The sequence below is a fragment of the Drosophila virilis genome, chromosome 5 (assembly GCF_030788295.1).
Source record: "Drosophila virilis strain 15010-1051.87 chromosome 5, Dvir_AGI_RSII-ME, whole genome shotgun sequence".
NCBI lineage: Eukaryota > Metazoa > Arthropoda > Insecta > Diptera > Drosophilidae > Drosophila > Drosophila virilis.
In genome coordinates, this window is record NC_091547.1 from 24,185,148 (window position 1) to 24,209,406 (window position 24,259).

General features: G+C 45.4%; 5 protein-coding genes across 5 annotated transcripts; 4 read left to right on the forward strand and 1 right to left on the reverse strand.

The window, feature by feature from the left end:
* Window positions 1-3,347: 3,347 nt before the first annotated feature.
* On the reverse strand, window positions 3,348-8,211 carry LOC6627116 (uncharacterized). The gene is made up of 6 exons (XM_015174166.3): window positions 8,154-8,211; window positions 5,250-6,664; window positions 4,746-4,878; window positions 4,544-4,686; window positions 4,122-4,466; window positions 3,348-4,065 (listed from the first exon to the last, which is right to left on the reverse strand). Exons 2-6 carry the CDS (start codon window positions 6,613-6,615, stop codon window positions 3,527-3,529), a joined length of 2,526 nt encoding a protein of 841 aa, XP_015029652.1. The 5' UTR covers window positions 6,616-6,664; window positions 8,154-8,211; the 3' UTR covers window positions 3,348-3,526.
* Window positions 8,212-8,636: 425 nt separating this feature from the next.
* Window positions 8,637-9,849, forward strand: LOC6627146 (uncharacterized). Its single transcript, XM_002048922.4, has 4 exons — window positions 8,637-8,724; window positions 8,781-8,961; window positions 9,021-9,279; window positions 9,333-9,849. Coding segments are annotated over exons 1-4 (816 nt in total). The 5' UTR covers window positions 8,637-8,722; the 3' UTR covers window positions 9,707-9,849.
* Window positions 9,850-10,029: 180 nt separating this feature from the next.
* Window positions 10,030-15,397, forward strand: FANCI (Fanconi anemia complementation group I). Its single transcript, XM_002048921.3, has 13 exons — window positions 10,030-10,245; window positions 10,299-10,753; window positions 10,812-11,047; window positions 11,106-11,215; window positions 11,272-11,725; window positions 11,783-11,871; window positions 11,931-12,040; window positions 12,097-12,362; window positions 12,424-12,761; window positions 12,827-13,167; window positions 13,235-13,566; window positions 13,631-14,387; window positions 14,449-15,397. The coding sequence occupies exons 1-13, from the start codon at window positions 10,150-10,152 to the stop codon at window positions 15,053-15,055; spliced, it is 4,191 nt and encodes a 1,396-aa protein (XP_002048957.2). The 5' UTR covers window positions 10,030-10,149; the 3' UTR covers window positions 15,056-15,397.
* Window positions 15,398-16,878: 1,481 nt separating this feature from the next.
* Window positions 16,879-19,664, forward strand: Jhbp10 (Juvenile hormone binding protein 10). The gene is made up of 4 exons (XM_002048920.4): window positions 16,879-17,096; window positions 18,546-18,783; window positions 18,839-18,972; window positions 19,038-19,664. Exons 1-4 carry the CDS (start codon window positions 17,003-17,005, stop codon window positions 19,589-19,591), a joined length of 1,020 nt encoding a protein of 339 aa, XP_002048956.2. The 5' UTR covers window positions 16,879-17,002; the 3' UTR covers window positions 19,592-19,664.
* A 1,952-nt stretch (window positions 19,665-21,616) lies between these two features.
* On the forward strand, window positions 21,617-22,788 carry LOC6627143 (MORN repeat-containing protein 3). The gene is made up of 2 exons (XM_002048919.4): window positions 21,617-22,232; window positions 22,292-22,788. Exons 1-2 carry the CDS (start codon window positions 21,755-21,757, stop codon window positions 22,699-22,701), a joined length of 888 nt encoding a protein of 295 aa, XP_002048955.1. The 5' UTR covers window positions 21,617-21,754; the 3' UTR covers window positions 22,702-22,788.
* Window positions 22,789-24,259: the final 1,471 nt, after the last annotated feature.

The window sequence follows — 24,259 nt, forward strand, 5'->3', positions numbered from 1 at the left end:
ACTTTATGCAAGCGCTCATGTTGCCAAATGGCTTTCAGTTAAACTGTAATACTATCACATCTAGCTGACGATACATACTTTCAAGTGTATAACAAATTAATATTGGGTTGATTAAACAACATAGATGCCGACACTTGCTTCTGTTAGCGCCACCTCTTATTCGATTTACACTAAATGGGCCACAGGTGGCACTGCACTGGTTCGATATTCAAAGTTTCAGGTATTTCCCAACACCAATAAATAGCAATAAACTATACGTGTGGAGTTACTTTATACGCTAGGTGGCGCCACTAACTTCCTTGGTCTACTCTCCTTGCTTCGAACCTTGCTACGCACAGCCAGATGAAAAAGATAGATAAAATGAAACTACTTTGCTAATTACAGTTAATGTGTAATCTCAAGTATGAGATTACAGAGGGCGCTACTAGTAACTCGATTTGTCGGTGTCCTGCGTAAAATTGAATCCCAATATAATAATGTTACAAATTTCGTAAGCGGAATCAACTGAGGCCGGAATAACATTTATAAATTATTCACACAGCAGGCGTACATATCTATTTGCAAGCGCATGCATGTAACTGCACATGCGCAAACGTACAAACATACGAATACAAGCAAGAGGAAGCGAAGCGAATGCACTTGCTTATTGCACTCACCCAAATAACTGTTTCCATTTTGCGTCTCCTCTTTGCTTTTTATTCGGTCTACTGATTTCGATCGGCTGCTCCAACGCCTAAAATGTACGTTTAATATTAACGTCACACACTCACACGCGTTATTAGCACAGCCCTTTGCTACACACTTGCACTTGAACATGATATTTATTATAAAACACAAAAAATAATAGAAAATGAAATTAATTAGATCCCACACACGAATTGTCACATTGACGCTTACGCAACAACTGAGCTTGGCAGCAGCGACAAAAAGGGAAATTTGTTTTAGGGCCAACGGTACTTCGTTGTTGATCTCCGCAGTGCCCGCTATTGTTTTTTAAGCGTACTACTTATAAGAACCCTAGGTTTAAGTTTCGAAAAGGAATTTCTTGGCAATATCCTAGAAAGGGTATTTTCACATGCTTAGCATGGACACTTAAAATCGCCCCAGGGATATCTTTGCAGCCTTGGTAGTTGTCTTTCTACTTCTCGTAAGTGAAAATATCCCTAACTCTATTGGTGGAAATTTCGTGGGGATCCATTGGCAGCCCCCTACCGGATATTTAAGGGGTAAATTCACCAATTGCTTAGCAGAGACACTCAAATGGCACAAAATATAAATTTAAATTTAACATAATTAATTATAGTAAAGTGCATAATTATTTGTTACTGCCTGCAGGCGTTCAAGCAGCTCGTGTTTCCTAGTTGCCTAGATATTTGTACTTGTTTAGATGCATCAACTTAAAATACTACAAAGAGCAGTCAATAAAAACAAGCCCGCCGCTAATTGGATAGAGAAAGCTCCATTGCAGCCAAGATTGTTTAAACTAATTAAGTATTGCGCCTCGTCCGGAGTCTGGCAGGCGGCCTGGTTACATGACACATCGCCAAAGCCCTGCGCCTGCACCGAGAAGAAGAGCGGTGGACAAGGCTCATAGTCATAGTCCACACAGGCATCCGTCAAATCGTAACTGTACGAGCCCAACGCCGTGGACTCACAACTTTCGTCCTGGCGCAGCGGGTGGCTCACGTTGCGAAAGGGCAACTCGATGCTGCGCGAGAAGCAGACCGTAAAAGTGATCTGACTGATGGCTGCAATCTTCAGATAGCGCATGCTCTGCCTGGCTGGCATATAGAGCGCGTCCAGGCGATAGAAATTGATGCTGCCCAGACGAGCGTACTGCTCCAGCGAGTTCAGGCCATACTCGCTGATAGCCCCATTGGAAGAGCAACGCGGATTCCAGATGCGACGCGGAACTGAATCAGACAATTAACTCAAAAGCCTTAAAAGATTCTCAGAAAGACTCACCCTGACGTATGCGCCTTATGACTGGATCTCCACATGCCTCCGGCGGCTTCTCAATGTTCAACAAAAGCAAATCCCTGCTGGGCTCCCGCACAAAGTCGTGAAACCGAACCAAGGCGCCGCCGCCATAGTAAATGAAGTTCAGGTGTGGCAGACTGTAACGCAGGCGCTCCATATAGCGCACACAGTAATCGTAGTCGTTCTCATCCACAAAGGACGTGGGACTCGGCACCAGCAGAGCCACCAGCGAGCGGCCACCCAGATTGTCAGTGGCTTGATCCGCCGCCAGCAGCTGCTCCACCCGCGTGCTGAGCGTGTTTAGTATAGCGGGTAGATTGAAGCCGGCTGGATCTACGCACATGCAATTAGATTAAGCTGTCGCACCAACTATGAATTGTTATGCTTACGCCAATAGTGCGATGTAAAGTTCCATTCCTGGTATACATTTACTATATAGTCGGTTGTATTCACTATGACTGAAGCATCCGAGGCTGCAAAAAGCGTTACAGTGCTCGCATACGGATGAATGTTCAAGTTCTGTAAGACATAGCTGCAGAGAAATCGAAGGATAGAGTCTGCCAAGTATTTTGCATTCCATTTTTATGTTACTTTTTCCCGTGAAGTGAATTTTCTGAGGTTCGTTTTAAGCACCAAAATCTAAATAAACTTTGACTCCCCATCTTCCAACCTTGTCCTTCGGTTTAGCGAGGAGTGTGAGTGTTAGTTTATAGAAAGAACTTTGACATGAATATAACACCAAAATGTACTACACAACCTTTTTCCACCACTTTTCCACCTAGGATGGTGGAATGCGTAAAATCCCGTAAGGAGTAAAAGTAAGCTCTATTTTAAAGAAAACTATGACTCTCGACTCGGCAAAAAACATCTGTGAGCATTCTTTGACATGAATGAAACACCAAAATGTTTTACACAACCTTTTTCCACCAGATTTCCACCTAGGTGGGTGGAAAGCATAAGCATAATAAGCCCCGTTAGGCGCAAAAATTATGCTCTATTCTAAACAATTCTTAAGCACTTTTGGTAGCTCTGGTAGCTCTGCATTGATCATTACCCAGTAATTCAGTCAGTCAGTCAATCAGTCGGTTGTTCAATCAGATGGATGAGTTACATATATTCACGTGCACTTACGCCACATAGTCGACGATCCAATCGTATGGCCAATTGGTGTCCACAAACACAAAGATGTTTGTCTTTATGGTGGTCATATTGGATATATCGGCCGATTGATCGCGCTGAAAGTAGTCCATGATGGCTGCAAAGGAGAGTAAGTGAGAGGAATGTATTTGAAAATGGAAATAAGATCGGATAGTTAGCCTACGAGGAACCACTTGGGAAGAGTCTAAGCACAAATAAAAACAGGCTGGTTAGTTCTAGTGGGGAGTTTATTTGCGACTTTTTCACTGGAACTTACAACTTAAATAAAAAAATTATAATAATAATTTAAGACGACAAATATTTGGAAGGAAGCTAGGGTGGGGCATACATACAGGATGTGATTAATTTGAACTCTTTTTTACTGGACTCCGTCTGCCGCACAACTGCACTACTGCAACGACTGCTGCAGCAGCAGCGCCAGCAAAATGGTGAACAGACTGGCCGCCAGGCCAGAGACGCCGCTGTAGCAGCCCATGTTGACGGACGAAACGATGTAGCGCCATTGATCGGGCGTCTGGCAGGCATCCTGTGTGCAGGATGTGGTGTTGATGCTGCCCGGCTGGACGGACAGGTAGAGCGGCGGGCACTGTGTGATGGTGTAGTAGCCATTGCAGGCATTGGACAGATCGTAGGAGTAGCTATTGCCACTGATCTGCACACAGCTCTGGTCCACAGTGGTGCCCGTGCTGGAGCTAGTGGAGTTCTGCTGCGGCCACTCGTAGCTGCGCGAGGAGCAGATGGTAAAGCTGCCGCCGTTCTGCGACTGAATGGTCACCACGCGATTGCTGCCGGCGCCAAAGAAGTAGTTGGACGCAACGCGATAGAAGTTGATCGTGCCCGGCCGCACATACTGGTACATCTGGTCGGTGCCCCAGCTGGTCGTGTACCAGGCCGAGCCGCAGCGCGGATTGATGATGCGTCGGGGTACTGCAAGAAGCGGATTGAGTGTCAAGGCGAGCGTGAGGCTAGAGCGTTGCACTTACTCTTCACAATGCGCCTGGCCACAGGTCCCGCCGATGTGGCCACGGTGCTGCCCGTCATCAGCGAGAACAGATCTCGCGAGGAGTCGCGCACAAAGCTCGCGAAGCGCTGAATGTTGCCGCCGCCATAGTAGACGAAGCGCAGATCGGGAATCTGCTCGTAGATATACTGCAGCTCCGTTGTGGCATAGTTGGAATCGCCATCATTCACCGTCGCCTGATTGGGCATAATCAAGGCCACCAGAGAGCGACCGCCGACGCTGGAATTGGTCTGCTCGCCGTTCAAAAGATTTTGGGTTATGTTCTGAATCGTGCGCAGAACAGCGGGCAGATTGAAGCCTTGGGGCACTGTGCAAAAAAGGTAAGGATTATCATTGAGTCAATGCTAAATTTTATCCTCACGATAAATTGTACAAAGAACTCACCATTCGCCTGTGTGGTCACGTTCCACTGCTGATAGACGTCGGTGACATAATTCGTGGTGTTCACAATAATCGAGCCATCCAAAGCGGAGAGCATCGTCACGGAACTGGCATACGGATGAATATTCAGCTGCTGCAGTACGTAGCTGTAGAGGGAGAAGAAGCATGAGCGGGGACTTAGCTGGCAGACACGACTCCAACTCACGCAACGTAGTCCACAATGGAGCTGTACTGCCAGGAAGTGTCCAAGAATATGTACAAATTGGTCATGGGTGTGATAATGTCCGACAGATCCTGATTATTGCTGGCCGTGCAGGAGACATCGTTCAAGGATTGCGCTGTAAAAGGAGTAAACCAGGAGATAGAAGAGAGTGCAGGTTGTGCGTGGGAGAGCGCGAGAATGTAGAGATGGGCGCGTGTCGGGCTTTGCTTAACACGACACCACACGAACAGGAGCACAGGCTACTCTGGGCTAGGACAGCCTAGGGTTCGAACCAGCAACTTTACTTTTGGGCTACACTTTTTCAAATTTATAAATAATTGTTCTCATTTATCGTGCGTGTTCGTGTCACAAAAGAAAACACGACACGCGGCAAAGTCTTGCTGAGAGCCTGTTATATATATGCAGACATGGGGGAGTAGATAGCATCGACACAGCCAAGCCTATGCCCAAGTGGTTCCATGATATAAATAAAAATGAGCTACTTACGCACATAGGTGACCAGCGAGAGGGAAGCAGTGTTGGCAAATTCCGCAATTGCCGCTGGCTGGAGCGTGACACGCAGTTGCATGCCTCTATCAAGGACCTGGGCGAATGCGCTGGTCTGTGCCTGCATCTCCGCCGAAGGCGCCACATTGGTGAACTGCTGCTGACGACTGCAGGCCTGAATGCCGGAGCCCAGCACACCCGTCGTGGAGTAGTACATGCGCAGCAGCTGGGACAGCTTCAGGCCGGAGGCCTGGGTGCGCCAGTTGGCCACGTTCTTGGCTATGATCAGACCGTCCAGACCGCCGCGAATTTCTGCATCGGTTGCCTCCAGATTGTTGCGCTGCGACAGGAAATACCAATGGGGCAGCACCGTGTCATTCCAGCCGCCGGTGGCGCCGACTGTGGCCGCATTGTTAGTGGAAACTGGCACCTGGACCAGCGTCACCTCGGCCAGGTCACCCGCCAGCGTGGCTGCCCAGCGATTGTCTATGGAGGACGCCGCCGTCTGGGACTGGGTGCGACCACGTCGCTGGGTAGCCAGTTGCAGCAGCGTGTTCACCGGCACAGTCTGCTGTTGCAGTCCCGTCGCAACGCCCGCAATCAAAGTGCCCGCCGAGATAGTGCCCCAGGGCGTGCGCACAACGCCATCTTCCACGGGACACTGGCTGGTGCCCTCGCTGCCGCCATACGCCCAGTCGGTGTCGTAGTCCAGCTCGCCCAGCTGCACATAGTTGGAGCCGGAACGTGCCCGCTTCGGCCTGCTGTCCAGCCACTCGGCATCCCCAATAAAGTTGCTGGCGTCGTCCTTCTTGAGCGCGCGGGGCAAGCGCTGGGCGCGATATTGAGAGAGCTGGCCACACACCGTGTTCTCGTCGCCACGCTGCCTGGTGTCAAAGGTGCTGGAGAGCATGAAGTGCAGGGAACAGCGCTCCGTGCTGGTCAGCGAGCTGTTCGGGAAATTGTTCGCATTGCCGGGCAACAGGCTGGAGAGCAGAATGCGCAGCTTGGGAAACTGAAAGCCCGTGGGACTGTACGGTATTACGCCATTCACGGCATTAACGCCCGGCGCACGCTTAATGCCATCCTGCCGGAAACGATGCAGCAAAGCAACCGACACAGTTCGGATGTCCACCTGGTAGCCGGTGGCCACATAGCTCTGCTCGACCTTCTCAATCAGCGAGATCAGTGTGTCCATGTTCGAGGGCAGGCGATTGTCCCGATTCATGAAATACGACGTGTTATAGCACTCGATCAGCGAGGGCGGTATCTGCAGTTGGGCATTCTCCTGTGCCTGCACTGGGCCAATCGTCAGGATCAGGCCCAGGCAAAGGCAGACAGCTGCTGCCTTCAATTGTGCAAGCTGCATGCCGTGGCTCCTTTTAAGTTCGTTTATTCTTCGGTTCGTTGAATGGAAGCTGAAAGTAGCGCACATAAGTCCGACAATTAGAGCACGTTTAGGCAGGTTAGTGTTGCCCACCTCCTGCCCAAATTAGTGTCCAACTTGGTTACAAAACAACTTATCGAACTGGCCCTGGCCCAAAATTAAAAAAGAAAAAACATGCCCCCACCGCTGTTGAGTCAGCGTCCGCATGGCCTACGCTTGCCCGGGCTCTAACGGCCCAATGATAAGACCTCGCCCATTGTATCCACTGCGTACAGGCTGCTCTTATCGGGGCTGGCGAACAATTACCCGTGTTTGATTTACGCTCATGTGTAAACTCTCTTATCCTTATCGCAATGCAAACATTTAGACAGTCAACAGGTTGGGCTTTCAGATGTCTAGGTAAGTGGAGATAGGCGCAAGAAGTATTGATCAAATCTGATCAATTTCCAACTAAGTAAATTCATTAACTTCATTTTTGATATGCCGCACTTTGTTGGGTCAGGTGGAAACAGCTGAGAGTAGAAGCGACAGCAGATAGGATCTGACGAAGATAACTGTCGAAAGGGTAAATCAAGAAAGAGTTCTTTCACATCTATAATTAGTTTCAATGTTCACCTCTTTGCTTGGAAACTGTACCCAAGAGTTTGAACTAGCTTAGAACCGACACTTTTCCTACTTAAGCAGGTCTTGGAGTTAGCTAAGACACTTTCGCCCCTCCTCCATCTCTCACTGATGTGTCACTTCCTGCCTGTCGCGTACTTTGCGACTCTTTGTCAACTCTCTGGCTTATTGAGAACCAACTTTCATATAGCACTAACACCCTCCCTCTTATGTACACGGAAGCTGATGTCATGTCGGCGTTGCACACTCATGAACTTATCAATTGGAAAATAAAATGAATATAATAAAAGACCAAGCAAATGTCGCTGTAAGCGCATGAGTCAAAACACCTTGATATGCCATATATATATATATATATATATCGGTTATCAATTTTTATCAGTTGGACAAAAGAATTCGTTTTTAATGCGGCCAAATTGGCACATGGAAGCAAGTCGCATTGAATACCGTTAGTTAGTTAACTATATGGCTAAACTATCGCCACGAATACCGTTACAAGAGCGTGAGTCAGCTGTTGGACAAGAACTTCGGGCCAGGTAATGCCGCCGCCGCCGTCTATTGCCCAAGTCCAGATAATGGTTGGAATTTATAAACACATATAGTTAGCTATGTATTTCTCTCACTACACTCAACTGCGATTTTACTGTGATAAGATAACATTTTTTAATTGTTTAAGCAACGTTGGCTTAAACTATTTTTAAAATTGGGGCGTTAAATGTTCACTGTAGACTTTTTTTGTAGACTTTCTTTGTAGCTCATTTAAGATATATATTATTTTTTAAAGTATTTTCATCATTTTGCACAATCTTTGAGACACTTAATGGCCATAGTCTATTTCTACATGATTGCCTATATAATATATTATTTTCACAACCGAAGATGTGCGTTTTCCGCTTTACCTTGTTCCACCTGCTAAACTATTCGTACTGATTGCTCGGCTTTTGGGCGCACAGGTGCCTCACCTGTTTGCCGAGCAGCAACATAGCAAACTGCTTATCAGTTCTCCCCCAATACCAATATCGCTGATAAGATATGAAACTCTTGGATTTGGGTGAATAATACACGACGCAGCGAACGTTGTGCAAATCGAAATCAACTTTTTGATATCTGCCGAACTCTACAATTTTACTACATACTATAAACATGGAGAGTTGTTAGAGAAATATTGTGGCATGCCAAGCATTTAGCTAATATTATTGGTTTTCTTTCTTATCAAATTGAAAAACATTCAAAATTAGAACAATATTTCGATTCGATAACCTAGAAACTACTGAAAATGCCTATCGTATCGATAGGCCGACAGCGGCCCTCTCTTGCGTGTAATTTCAAAATGTGCCGCGCACAATTACCAGGGCTGTATGCAGTTGCTGCAGATTTGAATGCAATATATCGATATTGTGTGTTATCGAAACACGACCAAATCAGATACCATTTGACAACACAAGAAAAAAATAATCAATATAACAGAATGTAATAAAATGCATTTTATTACTTAAAAAGTCTAATAAAGTGTATTTCAATTGCAGGGGCAAGCACAGGACAGCACAACAGGATGCCATTTTCGTGGCATTTATGGAAAGACATCCCATAATAGCGAAAAACTACTATAAAGGCGATAAACTGGCCAGCGAGGCTGCCTGGCAGAGATTAAGCAAGGAGCTGAACAGTGTGGGACCGCCAGTTAAAGAAGCTGGCGAATGGAAGCGAGTAGGCTAGATGACAGTTCAATCTGCCCAGTCGAATCTCATAAATAATAACAATTGTAGGTATGGAAAGATTGGAAGAGCTGCATACGCAAGAAGATAGCCAGCAATCGGCTGGAGCCGAACGGCACGGGAAAGAGTTCCTTGTACCAGGACACGCTCACGCCCCTGGAAGATGCCGTGGCGACAATCACCGACCTGTACGAGATGGCAGACATCATAGTCGAATCGCAGCCAAAGTCTAAAGCTCGTCAAGAAACGAGCGCAAACATGCGCCTGCAGGACATCAAAACAGACCAGGTCGAGCAGGTGTCCGACAATGGTATGTCCCTGTGCTTGACCAAACAAACAAATAGTTCAATTTGTACGCTTTAGAAGAAGAGCTGGAGCCGGAGGAGGACGAGCAGGATGCGTCTGGCGGCGAGTCTAACAGCGTGCACGACCTCGGAGTCAAAGTGGAGCAGCCAATGCATCAACAGTCCACAGCCAAGAAACGAAAACTGGAACACGATAATCCCAACAGGTCCGGGTCCATGAATGGCAGCACGGTGCTCCTGGACATTGCCAAAGAGCTGCGCGAACTGAACAGGCAGACGAGATTAAATGCCCAGCGCACAGAAGCCAATACCGAGGCCTTGCTGGCAATGGGCACCCAAATATCTGACCTAATGCAACAGCAGCTGAAGGAGCGCAAGCGTCTCAATGCCATAATGGAGAAGTTTGTGCTCAAGATGGAGACTACCGACTAAAATAGTTGGCAATCTGTTTGAACTAAAGAAGCTAGTTATTAAGTCATTTCTTGGTGTAAATAGTTGTTTAAATTGAATCAAAGCTTGCTTTGTTAATTGTAAATCAAATGTAAAACGCTTAAAACCAAATATAAATATGTGAAGCCAAAGAACAAGTTTTCTTATTAGTAAGCCAACCTGCAGGCTGCCTATGAATCTAATCTAATACTGAATGCTGATAAGAATTGTTTAGCGCAATCTTATTGGACGCAGTTACACGAAATGGTATCGATTAATTTCCCTTGCTGTTCGATAGCCAAATTGCTGCCAGGTTTCATCACTAGCTGGCAAAACTTCCATCGCTAGCTGCAAAACAGCGCCAAATGTGGCGCAGCAATTTTTTTATTTAAATTAAAATCAAATTTTACGCTAATTCTATAAACTATTACAACTCAACAAGCAGCATGAGCGCCGCATTGGACGTACGTGTATGTAAACTGGGTGAGAGAAACCAAATAGATGAGCTGCGAGAACTGATACGGAAAACTAGCATCAAGGATGTAAGTTGGCGTCTTTTATTTTGAACTCAGTTCTAATTGCTGTTAATACACAGCTGACGGCAACTATCGGAGCCAAGCTGACCCGCAAGGATTTTATTAATTTCTGGAACTACCTGTTGCTCGCCTGCGATGGCAACCGCCTGGAGACGCAGGAGAAGCGTTTCGCCTGTGTGCGTTGCTTTCTGGACGGACTGCGCAAAGTGGAGATGGGCTACAAGCTGACCATCGATTTGATAACGCGCATCTGCCAGGACTTGGGCAGCTACACGGCCGACCACCTGAATTGGATAGTTGAGCACTGCATGGATGACATGCGTGCGGGCGATGCCAAGTGCGTGGCCTGGAAGGATTTGCTGCCGGAGACGTTGCTTGTGCTGGCGGTCCAGCCGCGTCTCATTATCAACGGCATCGCCATGACAGGCCCCGAGCTCAGGGACACAACTGTGCGTAACCTGAGCGCTATGCGCTGGCCCATTGCAATTTTGACGCCCATCGCGGACATGTTCAGGTGGGTTAGTCGACTGCGTCTGGAGTTAACTTTCTGTACCAAATCTCTTGTTTTTTAGCATGCTGAAGTTGAGCAATGGCGAGCGTTTCACAGTATTGAATAAGTTTGCCGGCGCTCTGCAGGATTTGTCGCCCATGGAGCTGCCGGCTCTGTGTTTCCAGCTCTTCTCCATGTGCACAAGCGCTGCACAGCTTATCATCCCACTGCTGGCGCTGGAAAAGTACTTCCATAGAAACTACTATAAGCGCCTGTTCTCGGACATGTGCAGCAACTCCACAGATCTCGATAGCATAGGTGCGCATATTGAACCTCTTCTCATCTGCCGTCATGCTAAGTCTTTGCTTCCTTTTAGATGCCTTTTCTGACAAGGAGCTGCGCGAGGCGGAGGAGACTGTGCTGCACCACTTGAACTATTGTACCATGTACCTGCTCAGCGAGCAGCATGTGGCTATTATGCTCAGGGTAAGCTTGAAGTCTTTGCATGTACTTTCAAGCTCTAATGAATACGCTGCTTGCAGAACTTTCTCCACATGCCGGATGTCATATTGACGCCCTTTATGCTCAGCGCCATCATCTCAATGACAGCTGTTAATCGCGATCCGGAATCTGCACGCCTCTCCAGCAGCATTCTATTGCCTTTCCTGCGCAGCGTCATCAAGAACAACGAGGAGGAACAAACGCTGGCTGAATACTCAGTCTGGTGTCGTGACACGCTGCAGCGCAAACATGTAGATTTGCTACAGGTCTTCACTGTGCTCATCGATCAGAATAAGGATGGCAAGGATGTGGTCACTCCCGGACTGGTTAATTTGGCCTTTACGCTGCTGAAAGCACATAATGCACCTAAGCTAAATACGCTGGCCATAACATTTCTAACCAAGTTCGTGCGCCGCCGCTTCATGTTTGGCCAGGGCATTATCAAGCGCATTGCCGAGTGGATGGTCGTGGATCAAGAGCAGAATCAGTTCTCGGGTATGTAGCTGGTCCCAATTATAACAAAGTCTTAAATTAACCATTGATCCGCGACAGAATGCCTAACCATGCTGAGCGTGGCGGATACGTACACCGTCTCGGAGTGCCTTGAGACTATTACGACTGTCATGGAAGATTTTCTATGGGCAAGTTAGGCTACTCATGTGTTCTTTGGCCAACTCCTAAGCTTTTCTTTTGACTGCAGCTGCCTGGCGAGCAATCCATGCGCATGATGAACTTTATTTTGCCGCTGCTTAAGCTTTCCAATCGCGTGCGCGACGCCCTCATTGATGTGCTGCGCAAAGCCATGACCAAGTGGGTGTTTTCGTATCCTTGTAAACTGTTTGTATTCATTGCATTCGCCTCCTTAGAGACTATCGCACACGGCGCATGGCCATCTTTGGTTATTGCATGATCCTCAAGCAGCTGAACAACAGCAATTCGGCGCGTCAATCGCAGAATGCGAACAGCTTCTGCACGCAGCACAGCATTTCTGGATACTCGATGATGACGCAGAGCTCTTTTTCCACACGCAGCAATCCACAGCGCAATTTTGATATGCTCACTCTGGAAATTATTGGCATATTGCGCAGCTGCTTTGAACAGCAACTGGGCATACGACGTACGCTGTACGAGAGTGAGTGAAAAAAGTTGTTAGTTTGGGACATTCAATTAAGCCAGATTCTGCTCTTTCACAGATCTTCAACGTGCAGTTGAACTGAACGCCAAGTTGGTGCCTCATGTGCTGCAGTTCGTTGACTTTCATTTTCGTGGTTTTTTTGATACGCCAGCGGCTGTGGATCAGGCTGCTGATGATTTGGACACAAATTTTACTATAAATTACGAACGTCTTGTTAGTGTTAGGGACGATCAGCTGGAGCTAAAGGATAATCTGGGCTGCTTGGTGCAGTTTGTTTCCCATTGTTTGGCTATTTTTGAACGTGCGCCTTATGGCTGCGATGTGCGTGAGCTGCAGCGACTGCTGACAGTCTGCACACAGCGTTTGGTGACCAATCGGCTGCCACTGGAAGACACCGTGAGTAGCTAAAATCCCAGCCTAAAACTTGTATTGACTTTCCCTGCTCACAAAATCCATTTAAGGCCCCGCCAGCTACACCTTTGAAGTGTGCACGCATTCAGCAGCAGCTAAATCTCATCGAGGGGCTCATCTCGCATTCGCTGCTCAGCTCGAAGCCCGGCAATGATGCCTTGCGACAGGTGCTGCCGCTGTTTAAACAGCATCAGAAACTGCTTAAGGATCTTGGTGCCTTGGCAGACACCTCGAAAAAAACACAGAAAACTTCAAAGCAGCCAACCACCAACGACAGCAACGCGACTGTTAATATCAGTGTGAACACGGTCAAAATAAAGAAAATGTGCACGCAGCCGGAGAATATTTGGGATCTGGCTATAATCGAAAGACTGCTCCACGCGCTACATGAGTGGGTGTCACAAATATATATGTTGAGCTGATCTACATAGATAATTTGTATTCTCTACTCAATTTAGCGACCATGTGCCCTTTGCCAGTGCGGCAAACACCTCACCTTTGCGCAGTCATGAGCCGCTGGTGCGTTATGTGCTGGAAATTGCGGCCCAGAAAGTGCAGGCCATACGCGAGGAGCCGGACTATAAGCAGCTCTCCTATAGCAAGCGTACCCTGAAACTGCTGACTGACATTACAAAGGTAATTTATGAGCGCTGCATACAACGTCTGCCCGAACTGTGGCAGGATTTTGATTTGGAGAGTGCCGTGCTGGCGGCCAAGTGTTTTATGCAGTGCACTCGCACGGCGCACGAGACATATGGCAGGCGATTCAAGGAGTTTGTAAAGGGTTTCGGTAAGCAGAAGATGCTTAAGATATTTTTCGTGATATAAAATAGACTTTTTCCAACTGTGCGCAGACATGGCCGTCATTAACAAAAGCAAGACAGTTACCTATGTCCTGCAGGAAGTGCTGGTGCAGTATATGAAAGAGGATGCCTGCAATGATGCCAACACGCAATCACTCAGTACGGACAAAAACGGCGCTAAGCTGCCCGTTTATTTACTGGAGGCGCTTGAACTATTCTACGATCACATTGACTATGGAGAGCGTGCGGCAATTGATTCATACACTTGGCTGCTCGACTTTTGTCAGACACACGAACTGCATAATCCAGAAATGGGCTTGTTGCATCGCATGCTATTCACACAGCGCCAGAAGACGCACTCCGGCCCGTTCTTTGATGCCGTGGCCAGGCAGCTAGGGAAAGTGCTCGGCTGGCAGAATGATGACAACGTCTCGGAGCAGTCGGACTTGGGCCTAAAGTCGCTTGATATGAGCACAACTGCCACCTGCCTGCAGTACTTGTATGCGGCTGTGCAGAAACAGCTGGAAGATGTGGAATACTTTGTCATCAAGGCAAACAATTTAAACTATAAATGCAACATTGTGCCCGAGTCCGATCGCGTCTATTGGCGTGGCAATTTGGACACTTTGGAGGGTTCCATTTGCGCTCAGTTAATACTCATAACACGCACACTGCTGGAAATTACAAATGTGTGTGTACCGCTGGGCAATCACATGGATGGGCTAATGAAGCTTCTAATACAACATTATACATGCCTCAAGAATCTGGCCAGACACTATTTGGGCAGCAGTTCCGTCAAGAGCAGCAAGTGAGTTGTGTTTATGCGGATGTTGTTTCCATTAACTAACTCCTATAAACTTCCTTTCCAGATTTGAGCAGCTGCTGCGCAATGTGGGCAAGCCGCTGCCCGCTAACATCTATCAGCTTATCTCATATGTGGAGTACAATATTCTGGACGAGCAGGCACAGAAGCCGGCCGTTAAGCGCAAGCCGCAGGCAGAACGCGCCAAGGTGCTGCGTGAGACTCGTCTCATACCCAAGGTCATATTGGCCATCGAGAATTTCAACAAGCATATTATATTGCTGTCCAAGAAGTTCAAAACTTACGATCGGCTGTCGGACTATCTGCACTTTGGCGCTGTGCGCGACTTTAATATACAATCAGGTGACCTGAGGGCTGTAATTGAGCGCACCTATTCGCACAGCAGCCAAATAGAGGTGTCCGATAGCAATTTGGAAGTGCCGGATGAAGATGAGGAGGAGCACGAGCAAGAGCAGGAGCCTGAGCAGCAACAGGAGACAGAGGAAGATGATAATGATGATGAGGAACAGGAGCCGGAACCGGAGCAGGAGCCGCCTAAAAAGAAACGGCAAATCGCTCAGAAAAACCAACGAAGTCGACGCGTTCCCACCAGCGATGCGGCGGCAGAGGAGTCACAGCCGAAACGTAGGCGTGGTCGCTCCAGCAAGAAATAAGAGCGTGCATTGAAGGATGCCTTTTCCATGGGGATGTGGGCAGCACGTGTGCCTCCTTCTGTGCCACATCATCAGCGACGACTCGCAAATATCCATTTAAGTTTTTAACTTGTGTTTTTATGTACTTTCGCGCAAATTTGATGCCCGCACGCAATAGAGGAACAGCACATCTACGGGTCGACGCATCATTTTATTGCACTTGAAAACTTAATTAGGCCAAAATGCGGTGTGAACGCCTATTTTTTACATTCTGTATATATATATATGTATATGTATCAACGTGTCTCTCTGCAGCTGTGCGAGATTTTTATTACATGCATCAAATGTAATTTGTTACCAAAATTTGATGTGTTTCTATCTTCTTCAAAACGGCATAAATAAAAGAAAACTTGCACTGCCGACGGATGGGGGTTTTGGGGGTTGCAACTGCTGTTCGTGATGGCCTGCCAACTGTTTTCCTTTTTTTCCGACTGCCCCCCTCTTTTTTCGGCCATCATTTAAATGCGTGGCAGGTTTTATGGTCAGGTAACTTTTGAGCTTGGCCTCGTATCAAACTCAAATCTAACATAGTATCTTAACGGATATATAAAAGGGCCTGTATTTGAACTACTTGTTGGATTAAGTTGTGGAAATTTGTTGTTGGAATTTTTCGTCGTGCCCCCTACCCTCTTGTGCTGTGGCCGCAGCTCGAGCATGCACTGGGTGTCAAGGGTCAGCGCGCTTCAAGAGGCGCGAGGGGTTTGGCATTGTGACTGTTTGTGGTTGCAGCAATTGTTTCTCCATTTTATATATGCACATGGTTAGCTTCCTGCAGGCCCTTTACTCATCCATTTGAGCAGAAATATGCTGCCTTTTGTCATCGAAAATAGTTGTGGAAATCAATTGACTTGCTTTGTTCCTTCGTTCGATTTGGGCATGAATGGATGCAACTCTTAACTTTATATGAATCAATTTGATATTTGAAAGTGGGCTAGTTTTCGAGTGCATTTCCATTCACTGGTTTGGGATAATAAAGAATTTTGCCATAGTTTTTTTAGTTCCCATTTTAAATAATTTAACATTGGTTTGAATATTTCAATAGATAGAACAGGAGGGGAATTAGACTCACTTTTATATGTGGGGCAAGCAACAATTTTTTAGGCGCTTTCTAGTAAAATATTTTCTGGACTATACTTGGGTATAGTTTGTTTTGGGATTTTTATAATGTCTCATATTTTCTCAACAACTTTTTTTCGTCCCCAAATGACGTCATTTGGCCCCTCAGCCGCTCCTGCTGCTGTGTTTGCTTCGTTAGCAAAAGTTGAAATTTACATTGGAAAAACATAAATATTTTGTGTTTCCTTGGCGCTGTGTAATATTCGTATTGTTCTCTCTCTAGTTTGGTGACATTTTCGTGAATTGTTAACAAGTTTAGCGACAGGCCGAGTGTTTGGTTTTCAATTGCCTTCACACTGTTCACCTCTCCACAATGTTTCGCCGCCTCCCCTCTGTCTAAGCTGGATGGGGGTGTCTAAATTTATTATTCAAATTTCCTCAGTTGATTTGCTTGCATTTATTATTAAACATTACAGGCGCGATTTGAGCATTGTTTTTAATTCACTTAAAACTACATAAATTTAACTTTACATGCAAGCCGCACTCACGTGCCCCAGGGCCAAGAGCCCGGGCCAGTGCGTTAAATTTCCAATAGATACAAAGATACAAATGTATCTATGCGTGCTTTCGGCTGTGTCGCGCCGAAACGCGCTATTCCAAGCGCTTAGTTCACGACGCTGCGTTTTAATTCAATCAAAAGACAAGCTCGCTACTTGACGAATCTTTAGTCGATCGCTCGAGCGCAACGGCAACGGTTCACTTTCGGTTTCACTGAATCCCAGATCGACTGGCTTCAGCTACAATCTATATATCTCGGTCCTTCAGCTTAATTCGCGCGAGTAGCTGGGTTGAATGCATCTCAAGATGTTTGCTGATCGCAGCTCCAAATTGTTGCTGCTACTGCTGCATATGTTTGCATTGTGCCACTGGGGCGACGCCAGGTTGCGTGAGTATATTGCATATTGGGAAAATACGTTAGCGAAAATCACACCAGCTGAAGGTCGAACGTCAGTGAGTTACTCAGTCAGTCATCAATCAATCAATCAGCTGTGACTAGGCTACACAGTTTGAATACTTAGATTGGACTATTGACGTAAGTACTTTGACTCCTCAATACAATTCTGGGCTAAGATTATTATTAGGAGGTATTGATTTTTAGGACTTTCTGACCTATGTTTGTGCCACCCAAGTATCTTACCACTTTGTATACTTTTGTATAATCTTCAAGTTTAGTCTCTTTTTAAAAGCATTGCACAAACTGAGTTCGTACACTCAGACACAAGTAAGAGGTTCTAGTTGGGAACTCCCGACTAGGGGATACCCTGAACCCTCTTCTTCCAACATCAAATGCATATATATATATTCTATTTTAGAAGCTATGTGTCAAGTTTGGTGACTCAAGCTCTTATTATTTAGCAAAATCGCCCAAAAAACAGGATATCGATATCGATTTTTATCGATTGATTGGTAACGGAGTGCGCTATCGATTATCGCAAACAAACTCGATCTGCGCGGGCACTAGGAGCACCTACATCTAAGTCTCTAGCTCTTTTAGGATCTGAGTTCATTGCATTCATACATACGGATGGACGGACGGACGGACGGACGGACGGACAGACAGACGGACATGGCTAGATCGAGTCGGTTATTGATGCTGATCAAGAATATATACACTTTATGTGGTCGGAGATGCTTCTTTCTGCCTGTTACATTTTAGATTTTTTTGCACAAATACAATATACCCTTATACCCATTTTTAATGGGTTCAGGGTATAATAACTGTCAAGTGTTTTACGACGTACCTTATCCTATAAGATTATGGCTCCTATATCACTTTTCTTTATATTTACGCAAGCAATTGCTGACTAAGCCAGACAGACTTCGTCTTATAGCTATACTATTAGACGTCGTCTTCCAGCAAAAGGGCCAATGAACTGAGCCAAATCAAAGCAAGTATTTCGACAATAATCGCATTAACAACAACACGTCGATTGCAGCTGTTGCGCATATTAATTATGCTCGTCGGAAACCGAAGGTCTGCACCAACAACAACTAATCCAAGCCACACATTTAAATGATATATAGATATATAGTACCGACCGCTACATAGAATTGCAAATGCAGCAAATGTTGTTTGCGAAGGTGGCACGTTCCATGATCAAGGTCGCGTAGCAATTGGACACATTTTGTACTTATTCTAAAAACAAGAAAGAACTTCCATATAATATGGAGATTGGTCTAGATAGTTTGAGAAACAATATATCACATAGACTGACCTATGTTTTAAAACTAAGAGACTTGGATTTTGATTCTATTCAAGATCACATATGGGGTCAAATCTTTCTCCTTTCATTATAATATCCTCCACAAGGCTTTAATGATCTGCCCATTTTAGCCTCTAGCATAACGCCCTGTGCTCGAGATGATCCTCAGCTGGAGCGCTGCATCATAAATGCCGTCTATAATTTGCGGCCCCTTCTGGTGCATGGCAATCTGGGCGATGGCTATTACACTCCTCCTCTGGAGCCGCTGCAGCTGGACAACATTGAGCTGGGACGCAGCAGTCAGTTTCAGGCCACATTTACGGATCTTGAGGCCACAGGTGGCAGCAACTTCATCATCGATCGTATTATGTGAGTGTCACTGAACCCCAAGTTTGACAAGCACTACTCTATAGAACGATTTCAGCGCCAAGCCCCAGGACATCTCGTATGATCTGTGGATAACGCTGCCACGCATTGATTTTAAAGGCAAGTACTTTATGCGCCTCAATCTGCTGCTGCTGGACATTCAGGGCAAGGGCAATATGCGTGGCTACTGCGGTATGTAATCCTCTAAATAACTTATATAAAACCCCAATTGAACTACGAAACCCAAATTTTCACAGATAATGCCAAGGCAGCGGTAAAGATGCGCGGCACACGCTATCTGAGAAACGGTCTCGAGTACGTCAAGTTCACCAAGATGACGATGAGAATACAGTTCAGGGATTTCAAGCTGCAGCTGGACAATCTCTTTAATGGTGATCGCATACTTGGCGAAGTGGGGAACACTCTAATCAATGACAACCAGGAGTTGTACCTAAACGAGATTGTGCCGGGCCTGGAGCGTGGTCTGTCCAAGAAGTTTCTGGATGTGGCCAATGAGATTTTGGCAACGGCCACCTTTGATGAAATGTTTCCGCCTGGACGCACCGTTATCAATCCCATACATTTTCCCAATGCGGGCGGGAGTACAGGCGCTGCGCCCGGTCCGTCCATATTTGAGACGTCTTTCTCCTCGCGTAATCCGACGGGCGGTATTTTGGATCATCTGCCGCCGAGGAGCAATAGTCGTAATCCCTGGCCTAAGCAGCCCTCAAACAATCCAGGCGGCGGCATTTTTGGCGAGCTATCGCCTGGCGGAGGCATCATTGATCCCAGATTGAATCTGGACAGTTAGGTTTAATGTGAGTTGTTTGTTTTTAGAATTCTCTTCTAGGCAAATAAAGTTATTGTTATTTTTATTGCCCATGTCACGTTGTAAATATCGGGCCTGCGGCAAAATCCACCCGCAAGCGTGGAAAATTTGTGGAAATGTTTAAAGAGCTCTGTAAAAACTTATCAGAGGAGTTTTCGGATAATTAAAAACTTCTGAGTCTTTAGTTGAGCGACAATGCACGAATTTTATAGTTAAAAGCACCCGATATAGATCAAATTTCTTGGAATAGAGAGTATGCTATGGATTCCCCGGCACCTAAATTCGGCTATTGACTGTGGGTCCCGTTGCCTTTCACCCGAGCGCCGATTTTGGTTGTTAGTCACCTGAAATTGGCTTTGACTGTGGGTACAGTTGCCTCTTACCCGAGCGCTAATTTGGCTAAGAGCGCTTAATGTCTTACTCCATTTGCTTGTGCTGGCTGAAGAAGCTTGGCAAACTTTTTAATCCACCGCAAAGCTTGAACAGTTTTGCATATTAAGCGCAAAGTTTGCGACTATACAACACCAGGGGGACACTTTAAGGGCACACACACATACAGACACCCACACACACACACAGCTCTGGTTGGTTTTACACCTGTTCAATGGACATAGGGACAAACACGTGGCCAGCTTCGCGTCTTGTGATTAATCACCGGCAGCGACAAAGATGAATTTACAAAGATTTTGCCAGCTGCAAAGTTTTTATTCTCGCGTTGGGCAGTTAATTGTGTTAGCCGTAGATGGAAATGGGCCCAGAGCGAGGCAAGAAGAAGCAGCAGCAGCAAAAAAGTGTTGGGCAGCGCTAATTAAATTCATGGGACGCAGCTGTCGGGGCGAAAAGCATTATCGACTTTTAGGCGCTGAATATTTCAAATGAAAATGTTTTTGATGTAAACACAGGAGTAGCAGCAGCAGCAGCAGTTGCTCTCTCGACCTACGTCCAGTTGCTATCGAGTCAAAGGAAACCCTTGGCAACTGCCATTTTGGCCAAGTTCTGGTCGCCCGTGCAAAGTGTCGCCCGAGCCGACATTAATTTCATTTATTAATTTTTAACTACGCCCGCGCACCAAAATAAAAGCAACTTGATAAATGGGCGGTCCAAAATTTCAAATCTTTCGCGTGGCACATTTTACTTTCACTTTTTTTTTGCCTTTTTTTGGGTTTCTTTTGTGCCGTTCCCCCATCTGGCAGGCGCTTCCTTTTTTTAAGGGGGCAGCGTTTTTCGCGTTTGCTTTGTTGTTGTTAATTTTTTTAATTCTTTGCTTTTCACTTGAAAGGCGCTCCACAAATGTGAAGAAGCGCCGCGGTCCGCTAATGTCCTTTCTTTTATCATTAAGTAGACAGCAGCGTGGGCGACTTGGGGTTGCTGCCGAGGCAGAGGCCGATGTCGAGGCGTGGCAAGCGGCCATCAAGGCATTGTCCTGGGGTTGCCTGTGCACAGGTATTTGCGGCCATTAACGAAAAAGTAAGCGCTGTCGGCTTAAAGTTCTAAGGTTGCGCCGATGGAACAAAGTAGATAACGAACAAAAATTATATGATTCGTTCTCACAGAAATTGCAAATAAAAAAGCGAAAAACTGACGACCAAAATTGATATATTAATAATTAATAGGTGCGTGTGGAAACAATTAAAATTAAACATTTATGTGCTGCATTACATGTTGAGTTTCAAAAAACAAACAAATAAATAAAAAACAAAGCTTCAAATAAATCGCAATGCGTTAAATTATGCGAAAAACGAATGCCATGACCAATATTTTGAGCCACCAGTGTAAATCTAACTCGGGAGTCTGGTATAAAGTACGGTATTTCGCATACCATACTTTTAGTTTATACTTTTAATACTAGCAGTTTTCATTTTATATTTAAGCATAATTAAGGAGAGATATATTGCGTGCATATACGACGTGTATATACCCTATAATCCGTTTTCAAAATCCTCTACAAAAAAAATCACAGAAAAATAGGCTTAGTTAGATTCAAAAAACATTTCTATTTAGAATTTTTCAAAATACCAGTCATTGTACAACACTTTCTGTTGTTTTATACAGACAAAACCAAACTGCGATTTTCTAGATAATTCGACCTTATTTCGACCTTTAACTATTGGAATATTATAGAACATTGATATCAAATTTGTGATAATGGGCACCTGTGTGCAGCGTTTCTTCTGTCCCAATAAGCCAGTCTACAGCAATGGCTGTCGCGCCTTGTTCGTCTATCCCGCCGGAGGCACTTATAAGGGCTACTGGCGGCAGAACAAGCATCATGGCTGGGGCATAAAGACGACCCCAGAGCGCACCGACAGCTTCTTTGCGATGAAGAAACATCCGGAGGGACAGCTCATCTACAATGGACGCTGGGCGGAGGGCAAGCGTCAGGGCTGCGGCTCCATGATACGCAAGCGCGGCACAGATCTGCAAGTGATCTACTCGGGTCAGTGGTACGATGACATGAAGTGCGGCGAGGGCAAACAATTCTATCCAGACGGATGTGTTTACTTCGGACGTTGGCTGCGGAATCGTCGCCATGGCATGGGCATACAATGGTACGGCGACGGCAGCATCTATGTGGGCGAATGGGAGACGGACTTTAAACATGGCTTGGGCGTGCTCTTCTATGGTAAGACAGCTACTTCTTCGAAACCCTTATCTAGATAAGCAACTACCTGATTCCCACAGCTAATGGCAATCGCTATGAGGGTCATTTTGCCCGTGGCTTCAAGAATGGCGAGGGCGTCTTCTATCACATGCACACCGGCCAGATCCAGAAGGGCATTTGGGAGAACGACAATGCCAAGGTATCGGTTATGCAGGACGAGCCGGAGATCAGACGCAACGATGAGCCCACACCCTATCCCATTCCCAGAAACTATCTCAAATATCCCAATGAGATAATGAAGGAGCTTTTCCAACGCTACAAACCGTTTGGAGATAAGCCGCGACGTCGTTTCAATGATAAGGTCAGTCTGGAGTTTGTGCATAACAAGCGCCACTTTGCCTCTTTTGAGGAACGCCTGGCCACGCCCACAGGCTTGGATCTCTATCCAAACTCGGGCTTCGTCTGCACCTGCGATTGCAAAGTGCCATAAAGAACAGTTTTAAGAATTTTTCTTTAAAATCCAAGCAAATGTTAAACTCACTTCAATATAAAATTATGGGCTTCATCAACAATGTGAGTGCTGTTGAAAAGTTATTGGGGTTAGATCCACACAAATAATAGAAAAAGGTACAAAATATGCCCACCTCCTTAAGAGGGTATTGCGTGTGTGTGAAGTGTGCACACCTGGTTTGGTCAGCTTGGGCCGTTCAGCATGTTTCTGTCAGTTTTTGGTAATCATTTCATATGCAAATTTTCTGGTCCAGTTGTTCCCTTTGGGGACACCATTAAAAAAACGAAACGCTCTTCAGGACGAGTATTCAATTTAATAAAGGATAATTTTCGATAGTATGGTTTTTTTTTTCTATTATAATTCAAGTGGTTTTTGATTGAATAAAGCGTGTGAAAAGTTAACTTAAGCTGTTGGTGATTGGAACTGATTTAGCTTCAACCTTTTTATACTTCTGTAGAGGGTACTATAAAATTATCATGAAATATGTAACGCATGGATGAAGACATTTTCAACCCCATAAAGTAAGTATATTTCAAGGCAGTCTGTCTCTATTTCAAGGCAAATTTGCCTAGGTCTGCCTTTTGTTGCAGGCATTACATTTGTTAGAACGGATCAGACCATTTTATCATATAGCTGCAATTGGAACGATCGATCGAAAAGTGGGTTTTTATATGGCAAAATATTCTGTTTGCCAAGATATTTTCATCAAGCTCAGCGCTTACGAGCTTCACTCTTGCATACCGGCAAAACCATAAGGCAAAGGTCTACAAGGGTAGATATCCGAAGATATCCTTACTTGTTTTATTTCATGGTGCAGTGTTGGAAAAGTGTTTTTATGCATTAAGCTGAATTTTCCACAATTGAAAAGTTTTTCAATATATTCAACTATACACTAAATTTTAATTTTTTATTGGGATCCAAAAGAGTTGGACAAGAGTTTTTAACTTCAAGAAGAGCTCATTGTTTGAATTACAACTTTTCAATATATTCAGATATTTAAGAAATTTAGATTAAATAAAAAACAAGCAGAAAGGGTAGATTTTGAAGGCTTAGGTGCCTAAAGTTGATATCCGTCCAAGTTAGGTGGCAATACTAATATATAGAGCCTTCTTTCGCCGCATCTAGCTTTAAGATAATCGACTTTGAGATACCCTATACACCGAAACAGAAAAGCTCGCATGCCCATAGCATGCGTTTAATTTGATAGATATTCCGTGAAGCTGTAAATCATTTGAATTCCTGGTTATTCGATCTTCCATTGCAGAGGTGGTAGATTTTTTTATCAACCCTTTAAAATCCTATTTTTTTTCTGCTGTTCATTAGCATAAAATGCAGCTGCAGAAAAAAATGTGTGGTGTCATTTTTTTCAGCCATAAATTTTCACTATGCAAATGCAACAAATAAAGGATGTGTTATCCTGGGCAATGTGGACGCGTGCCTCAGAAACTCTGCTTTCATATGCAAATGCTCGACGCATTGCCTTCAATTAAGCTCGAACGGGTTTCTGCATATTTACTTTACATTACGATTTAGCGGA

Bases quoted from the DNA above. Each gene is read 5' to 3' on its own strand.
- LOC6627116 (XM_015174166.3), bottom strand. From the start codon at position 6,615: ATGCAGCTTGCACAATTGAAGGCAGCAGCTGTCTGCCTTTGCCTGGGC. The intron at 4,879-5,249 runs GTAAGTAGCTCA...CTCCTTTTACAG, and splicing joins CTCGCTGGTCACCTATGTGC to CGCAATCCTTGAACGATGTC. The intron at 4,687-4,745 runs GTGAGTTGGAGT...CTCCCTCTACAG, and splicing joins TCCATTGTGGACTACGTTGC to CTACGTACTGCAGCAGCTGA.
- Jhbp10 (XM_002048920.4), top strand. From the start codon at position 17,003: ATGCATCTCAAGATGTTTGCTGATCGCAGCTCCAAATTGTTGCTGCTA. The intron at 17,097-18,545 runs GTGAGTATATTG...TGCCCATTTTAG, and splicing joins CTGGGGCGACGCCAGGTTGC to CCTCTAGCATAACGCCCTGT. The intron at 18,784-18,838 runs GTGAGTGTCACT...GAACGATTTCAG, and splicing joins TTCATCATCGATCGTATTAT to CGCCAAGCCCCAGGACATCT.
- FANCI (XM_002048921.3), top strand. From the start codon at position 10,150: ATGAGCGCCGCATTGGACGTACGTGTATGTAAACTGGGTGAGAGAAAC. The intron at 11,216-11,271 runs GTAAGCTTGAAG...CGCTGCTTGCAG, and splicing joins ATGTGGCTATTATGCTCAGG to AACTTTCTCCACATGCCGGA. The intron at 11,872-11,930 runs GCAAGTTAGGCT...TTTTGACTGCAG, and splicing joins TCATGGAAGATTTTCTATGG to CTGCCTGGCGAGCAATCCAT.
- LOC6627146 (XM_002048922.4), top strand. The intron at 8,962-9,020 runs GTAGGCTAGATG...TAACAATTGTAG, and splicing joins AAGCTGGCGAATGGAAGCGA to GTATGGAAAGATTGGAAGAG. The intron at 9,280-9,332 runs GTATGTCCCTGT...TGTACGCTTTAG, and splicing joins CGAGCAGGTGTCCGACAATG to AAGAAGAGCTGGAGCCGGAG.
- LOC6627143 (XM_002048919.4), top strand. From the start codon at position 21,755: ATGGGCACCTGTGTGCAGCGTTTCTTCTGTCCCAATAAGCCAGTCTAC. The intron at 22,233-22,291 runs GTAAGACAGCTA...TGATTCCCACAG, and splicing joins CTTGGGCGTGCTCTTCTATG to CTAATGGCAATCGCTATGAG.